The sequence below is a fragment of the Rutilus rutilus genome (assembly GCF_951802725.1).
Source record: "Rutilus rutilus genome assembly, chromosome: 3".
NCBI lineage: Eukaryota > Metazoa > Chordata > Actinopteri > Cypriniformes > Leuciscidae > Rutilus > Rutilus rutilus.
Genome location: NC_140211.1, coordinates 2,886,534 through 2,895,194, shown reverse-complemented (window position 1 = coordinate 2,895,194; position 8,661 = coordinate 2,886,534). Strand labels below are relative to the sequence as shown.

The 8,661-nt window shown below is 39.7% G+C and overlaps 1 protein-coding gene across 1 annotated transcript; it reads left to right on the top strand.

Moving 5' to 3' along the window:
* Positions 1-279: 279 nt before the first annotated feature.
* LOC311288306 (uncharacterized protein) lies at positions 280-8,661 on the top strand. Its single transcript, XM_084405647.1, has 2 exons — positions 280-319; positions 6,201-8,661. Exons 1-2 carry the CDS (start codon positions 309-311, stop codon positions 7,795-7,797), a joined length of 1,608 nt encoding a protein of 535 aa, XP_084261773.1. The 5' UTR covers positions 280-308; the 3' UTR covers positions 7,798-8,661.

Below are 8,661 nucleotides of genomic sequence, written 5' to 3'. Positions count from 1 at the left end.
ACGCTCTGTGTAACTCAATAGCTGGGTGGGCTGTTGTTATGTTGGACGCTCAACTGGCAAAAATTGGCAAAAAAAGACCCAAAAGGCTCAGTACTACACAGTGCTTTGGTAAAGAAAATAAACCAGCATTTTTTAGAATGTATAGTTGTAATATATATATATATATATATATATATATATATATATATATAACATACAAAATACACAATTTTAACAGTTAAAACAGTCATATTCTGAAGAAACTAATGATTTTTGTTGTTGTTGCCGTAAGCAGACTGGAGATTGACAGTGAATGTCTTCTGATCACGATGGACTCCAGGTGAGTTGAAATTAACATACTTTTATAGGCGGGTAAATTATTTACTTTTTTTTAATTAAATTGAAGGCAATCAGCTGTTACATTCATCTGTTGTGATAGTCTGTGAACTGACTTTTTATATCAATCCAACAGTCATAGCTTATATCTCTGTCAGGGCCACTATCATCAATAATGATTGGCAATTAGCATACAGTTTGGATTGGCGATACAGTTCTGTTCTGGGTAAGAACTCCCTAGCATGAATAAGAGCAGCAATAACCCTGCAATAACCCTGTAAATATATATATATATATATATATATATATATATATATATATATATATATATATATACACTACCGAGTCTACTGTTCAAAAGTTTGGGGTCAGTACGATTTTTTTATGTTTTTAAAAGAAGTCTCTTCTGCTCACCAAGGCTGCATTTATTTGATTAAAAATACAAAAAAAAAAATTATATTGTGAAATATTATTCCAATTTAAAACAGCTGTTTTCTATGTGAATATATAGTAAATTGTAATTTATTCCTGTGATCAAAGCTGAATTTTCAGCATCATTACTCCAGTCTTCAGTGTCACATGATCCTTCACAAATCATTCTGATATGATGATTTGAGGATCAAGAAACATTTATGATTATTATCAGTGTTGAAAACAGTCTTTTACATTTTTATTTCATGATGTTATGATGAATAGAAAGTTCAGAAGAACAGCATTTATCTGAAATCTAAAGCTTTTGTAACACGACCGTTCAAAAGTTTGGGGTCAGTAAGAATTTTAATTGTATTTTTTGGGGGAAAGAAATGAAATAAATCAATACTTTTATTCATCAAGGATGAGTTAAACTGATCAAAAGTTACAGTAAAGACCTTTATAATGTTAGAAAATATTATATTTTAAATAAATGCTGTTCTTTTGAACTTTCTATTCATCAAAGAATAAAAAAAAAATAAAAAAAATTGTACACAACAGTTTTCAACATTGATGATAATAATGAATGTTTCTTGAGCATCAAATCATCATATTAGAGTGATTTCTGAAGGATCATGTGACACTGAAGACTGGAGTAATGATGCTGAACATTCAGCTTTGATCACAGGAATAAATTAGTTTAAAATATATTAAAATAGAAAACAATCATTTTAAATTGTCATAATATTTCACAATATTACTGTTTATTTTTTTATTGCTTTTTATCAAATAAATGCAGCCTTGGTGAGCAGAAGAGACTTCTTTTAAAAACATTAAAAAATCTTACTGACCCCAAACTTTTGAATGGTAGTGTATATATATATATATATATGCTGTGATAGGTGTCATATTCCTATAGGTAGACATGGATCAGCTGAGAGTCAGCTGATGTGAGCTTGACTAACATGACCTGTGAGAACTAACGCTGCGTTTGATATTTCCAACACTGACTGTGTCAAAGATCAACAGAATAAGCATCAGTATCTATATCTGGGTTATGTTAATAATAACAGTGGGTTTCAATCCTGGTTCTGGGGACTGCTCTGCACATTTTGTATTTCTCTCTTATCTGGCACATTACACAACACCGTTTTTTTTTTTTTTATGTTTGGGCCATTCATTTACATGACAATGGCATTTTGGGTGCCTGAAAATGCACACTTTTGAAAACAATACTGTTACTGTCACTAAAAACTACAAAAACGTACATTTGTGAAGACGGTGACGGCATGCGCATACGTATTACTGTACGTGTTCAGTCTATAGGTGTGCAAAAGGCCACTTGATGAGTAAAAGAATGCCAGAGCGCTGTCACGCTAACCATAGCAGGGACTCTTATTATGAAAGCACATAGTGTGAGAAGTTTCAGAACTTCTGAAGACGTGCATTAAAGTCATTATCGGCCTCTGATTGGATGTATCTTGTGTTCGTGTGCGTCCTAAAAGAGTGAGTTCTGTTAATCCTAGTATGTTCCCTGATGTATGCTCGTTATCAGTTATGGCGCAGTTATCGGCTGTGTGATGTTACATGATGATGCTAATTCATCCGTGCTAGCTTTAATAACTTATCTGTCGACCTACAATGTTCCGAGTTATAATGTTTATAATGTTAAGTCATGAACCAGCTAATCAGTGTTTTAGGCCTAGTAAGACCTGTGCGATCTGAAACTAGCCCTACCAGCTTATGGTAGCACTTTGCTACATTTTGTATACATTTTGGCTCTTCCAAAGATACGTGGCCCATTGCGTGCAAGCCTGGCACCACACATTTCGAAAGCGGAAGATTGGAGCTCACAGCCTCATGTGAAGTGGAGTGGGCCCCACAACGCACAGGACGATTATTCTGAGAGATTTAACAACACAAGCTTAGGATGCCCACACACCCCGCCCTACACTGAGGATGGAGCAGAGCCTCATCTCATGACACTAGAAGGGAACTGTGCGTGTCAACAGTCAACAGAGAGCAAGGAGCAGTGCAGCAGGATCAGTCCTCGGAGCGATGGCCAATGCCACCCCTTCCACTACTGGATGGCCAGTGCCAGAAGAAAGAGGAGGATGACGAGGGACTGCCCTCCGCCATGATCTTCGTCTGACTACCCTCCAATGTCTGAGGCTGCCTAGGAACAGCGAGTTGTCATCATCATAGACTGAATGATGAGCGAGCTACAGCTCATGAGGGACAGTGTAACATCCAGAAACACAGCCCACACTCATCCACATTCTATCACTTGTAGCTTGAACCTCCTGAGTCTAGATGAGGTCATGAAGTGTATCATGTTTGGTCCCACACCCCGAGGCCAGAATCCTACTCACCCATCTCCCGTCCGCAGCGCAGTATGTATCACACGGATGCGGGATCCTCAACTCAATACCCAGACAGGCCTGATACAAACCAACCATGCCTCGCCCGAGGAAGACAGTTCTCATTGGTGTCGGCGACTGCTGGGAGGAGGAGAGTAAAGGGGTCCAGCGCAGAAAATTCCTCTCTTCGTCCATAAGGACACAATGGAGTTCTCTCGGCTGAAACTAGCCCTAGCAAACCTGCTACCCGCCGACACTACAGAGCTATTCAAGTATCAGATTCTTGTGGATCATGTGAAACTTGAAGAGGCCTGTCTCATCGCCAACTCCTTTATCAACTCACCCAGGCCGTACAGGGACACCCTGGCAGCCTTGACTGAGAAGTTCGGCCACCTGCACCATGTAGCCTTGGAGAGGACCGCTGCAGTTATGGATTATGAGATCAGAAGAGGAGATATAGCTGCCTTTGAGAGGTTCTCCCTGTATGTACAGTAACTTGTGGACATGCTACAGACACTGGGCCCAGATGGAGAAGTCGAGCTGAGATGTGGCTTACATGTGGCTCGTATCCTCACCAAGCTTCCGATAGAGATGAGCTCATGCTCTGCTTGACCTGGAGGAATGTCTTTGATACAAGTCCTGGTGCCAAGGTTACAATAACTTCAGACATCCGTGCCCAAGGGCCATCAGGCTAAATGAGAGCTAAATGCCAAACCAAGAGGGTCAGAGCGCATCCACGGCATGATGGAAGGGCAAATCAAAACCCTACTGTCCATATTGTGAGGGCACGGAGCACTTCTTAAATACTGCATGATGCCAACGCACGCCCCAAGGCTGAGCAGCTGAAGGCTAAAAGTTGTCTGGTGAGGACCAGTATGGAATTTCTCTACCTGGACAGACCATCAACCCACTCTCATGTACAATGCTCCTCCCTGAGCTGGTTGACAAACTGGACCTGCATAAGAAGCCTGGGGACCTTGCTCTCTGCACAATTCGTCAGGAAGTCCAAACCCAGAAGGGACCACGCCTACCCCATTGCCAGCTTGAAGAGAAAGTACAAGCACCTGGCGGACCTCCCACTTAAACCATTTGATCACGTAAAGCTGCTTGAGGTAATTGGTGCTGACTACCCCCATCTACTTGCCTCTATCGAGCCGGTGAAAATGGATGACCGGTGGACATTTGCGCGAGACTGTGATGGATGCTTTAAGGAACCGCACACCTTACCCAGTGGGCACCGAGCACCCAGCAGTGTCTCTTCATACTTCATACTGCCATACCAGAGCAGCAAACTGGTTATGAGATCAAAGCAGGATAAGGAATGGGTGAAGCTCCTGGAGGCCAAGATGAGGCGAGTACAGGTAGCAGGTGTTCTCAGACACGGAAGTGAAACATTCCCCCACTCCAAGCTCCCAAGGAAGCCGTCCTTCCCAGCCTCAGAAGTCTGGAGGGACGTTTGGCCTGGGACCCCCTACGAGCAGATGAGTACTGTGCAGCGAATCGCAAGTTGATGGAGACAGGAGCTGTCAAGAAGAGTGACCCAAGGGAAGCCTCAACCACAGATAAGTCGTGGTACATACCCCACCACTTAGTGATCCATAATGGGAAGAGTCGTTTAGTCTTCAACTGCTCCTTTCAATTCCAGGGTCGAAGCCTCAATGACACCCCAATTGGCACTGATCTCAACAGCATTGAGCATATGTACGAGGCCAGAGCTACACAGAGGGAAATGGCCATTTTGGCTAACATCACTCACCCATTACACTGTGAATTTTGCCTCCTACCATCAGGAAGGAGGTATACCTACCGAAAACGTGCCAGGTCCAACAGATATTTGAGATCATTTGTACCGTTAGCTGTTGGGTTTCTCAACAAACTATAGGTACATGTGTATTTATGTTTTTATCTATTTATTATCTCATGGTTTTATGTGTTTTGTGCGAATGTGTATGTGTTGGCTACTTGTTGTGAACCAAATTGCCCCTTGGGGACATTAAAGATATTTCAATTCCTTCTTGGACCAACATTGGGAGCCTCTCTTCTGGGAGTTTTAATGCGCTTCAGGGAACATGTAAAAATCTGCAGAAATCATGGAAGGTGTGGGAATCGGAATTACAATAGGTGCGTGGTGTTTCTTTAAAAAGTGACTTTGCCAACTACTGGCCTGGCATGAGAGTTTTAATTGTTCTTGTGGATCCGTGTGAACGGGGATCGTTTGGACGACGTTGTTGTCTATACAAACTTATGTTTTTAGTACATCATTGTCGTGTAAACGTACCCTTAGTTCAGTTCACGGTGATCTTTCTGAACGAGCTGATGATCTGAATCAGGTGTGTTAAATAAGTAAGACTTACAAAATGTGTAGAGGGTGGTTTAATCAGGATTGAAACCCACTGAATAATAATATAAGTTAATAATATATGTTTTATGATTTTACATCAATCTCCTAGAGTCCACGTCATGATGATACGCAATGTATGCTAGATTATACAGCATCAGTTCTGTTTTTGCAGTCCACTGTGTGTTTTTCATTGTTTTTCTATGTGAACATGAGCTGACATGACCATTGCACCCACGTCTTAAACGTGACGCTATATTAAAATAAAAAAAGTGGCGCTCAATTTTAAATGTCCATTTTTAAAAACAAGCATTGAGAATTTGTGATCTTTGTGCTTATTTAGCTCACCAGTTTTAAAGCCCAATTATTATGATGCAGTTTTTATTCTGTTGAACACCACCGTAGTAAGTGGTAGTAAGACAGTAAGTGGAGCTGTCAGTCAAAAGTTCATATTCTCCTCCAACTCTTTTGAGATGAAAAATTTTGATAATGATTAGTGGTCTCATATGTTTAAGTCAAAATAATTAATGCAAAACTCTGCATTCCAACCATCTATATCTAAACTTAACATGGAAACATGCCATTAGAAGACTGTTGACCTCAAGATAAATATAAATGTTTTAAATGTCAATTATAACATTGTTAAATATTACAGTTAAATATTGTGTCTTTACATTTTTATTCATGTTGAAAATGTATATAATTCAAAATGTCTGCATTGCAAAAACAATCTGATATTTGTTTAGTGTTTATTAATTTACGTGTTTATTTTACAGAGAGCAGAGTCTTCCACTAAACAGATCAACTCTGGTTGATCAAGGTCCTCCAAAACGATATTGTCTACACACAGAGAGAAAAGTGCTAGATGATCATGGAAAAGTCCGAAAATGGACTTATGGGAAAAAAGACACCAGTAAAAAAAACAATATTGTTCTGCTTGTGGGAGAAACCGGCGCTGGCAAGACGACTCTCATCAACACCATGGTCAACTACTTAATGGGAGTGAAGTTTGAGGATGAAATATGGTATGAAATCACAGAAGAAGAAGCCAGAGACCAATCAGAATCACAAACCTCTGAAATCACCATGTATGAGGTCTGTCCTGAAGAGAGTCCCATATCTCTCACCATCATTGATACTCCAGGATACGGAGACACTAGAGGACTGGAAAAAGATCTGGAAGTTGCTGAGAATTTATCTGCTTTGTTTCAGAATAATGATGGGGTTCGTCATATTGACGCTGTGTGTTTTGTGACTCAAGCGTCTAAGAATCGTCTCTCAGACAGACAGCATTACATTATCAGTTCAGTTCTTTCTTTGTTTGGAAAAGACATTGTGAACAACATTGTGTTTCTAATCACACACTCTGATGGTCTACCACCCAAAAACGTCATCGGTGCCATTAATAAAGCTAGAATCCCCTGCAGACGAGACCACAGCGGCCAACCTGTTTATTTCTTATTCAACAACAGGCAGGCAGATGCCCACCACAATGAGACACGTTATATTCGTGCTCAAAGAGACGCCTGGGAGGACAGCATGGAAGAGATTAAGCATTTTCTTCAGTCACTGGATGAAAAGAACAGAATAAGTTTAGAGTTGACTTCCGATGTCCTGATAGAGCGCATTATATTAGAAGCGTCCATGTGCAACTTACAGCTGCGAATTCACGAGAAAGAGCTGAAAAGGGCTGAAAAACTTCAGATTCAGCGGGCAATGACCGAAAACAAGGAAAAGATTGAGGAGCGTAAAAACTTCACCATTAAATTCAAAAGGACTGTCAAAGAGAAGGTTCCCATTGAAAGTGCTTCATGGAAGAACAGGAAGGCGACTATCTGCACCGTCTGTGAGGAAAACTGCCATGAGTTTGACTGCTGGTGGGTTTCTGATCCCAGCAAATGTAAAGTCATGAAAAACGGTTACTGTACCGTGTGCACAGGGAAGTGTCACCACAGCAAACACGTCAAAGAAGACAAGAAATATGTCATCAAAAACTCGAGCATGATGATAGATTTTGATGATTTTAGAAAGGAATATGAAAAAGCTCAAGAAGAGTTACAGAGATTTTTGGCTATAATGAATGATCTTGACAAAGATCTGCAGGAGCTCGAGGACCAAAAATTCATTCTTCTGTTCAATGCTTACAAGACCATCAAGCATCTGTCTCAGATCGCATTAAAGCCAGACTCGGCCTTCACTCTTCAGCATCTCGACTTCTTCATCCCCAAACTGAGAGAGGCTGGGAAAAAAGACTGGGTCCGAGAGCTGGAGGACTTGAGGAAAACTGCTGAAGCTGAAGAAGCCAATAAAGACGCTCTGAGTTATCTTCAAGCAGGCCTGTCAAACTGGAACATTTCTTTGGTGGGAAAGTGAAGAAAAGAGATGAATTAATTAAAATTAAGACTGAATAAAATGAGAAATCAATGCAGTTGACTTTTGGTAGATCTGAAAGTAGTGAGATATTTTGTTTATTCAAGGATTAAGCTAATTTTCATCTGCTTTTAGTATTAAAAGGCAAGCCATTCCAATCCAATACATTTTGGGGTAATGGATGGTAGTTTTAACAAAAGATGTCACATCTATGAAAGTTGATGTGTTTACTCTTGTGTTAATCCTTTGTGGTAAACTCTTCTACATTTTATCTTCATCTTTCCTTTTTATCTCCTTGGCTTTTATTATGTTATTTCCCTCAGATTGTCTTTCTTTACATAATTATTGTTAAAAAAATACACAAATATTTTATGACATTATAAGTGTTTATATTACTATATTTAAAATGCATTTAATGATCTAACACAGTTTTGATCAGTGATAAACCTTGGGATGAGATACGTGACCCAGACTATTCAATGCTGATTATGTCATCATCAATAAACACCCAACAGATTATCCACAGCATTTCTTTTAACATTTTTGCCATAATGTCTGTATCTTACAAACAGTCACAGCAGCCCAAAAAAAAAAAAAAAAAGGAAAAAAAATAAGCAAGGGCTCAAATAAAGCAAACACCGATCATCATAATGGTGACTTCAAACTTTATTATTTTCAAACATTCATCAACATCTAAACCTCTGTTGATTCTCAATAAGAATTTCTGCAGATGTATACAGAAATAAAGTCAATCTGGTTAGCAATAAGTGAAGCTGGTAATGCTGTTTGTGGAGTTGTTTAATCCTCCTCTGCTGAGATCTTGACAGATCTGTTAGTGTTTCATTTTCTGTTGGTATTTAAAGTGGT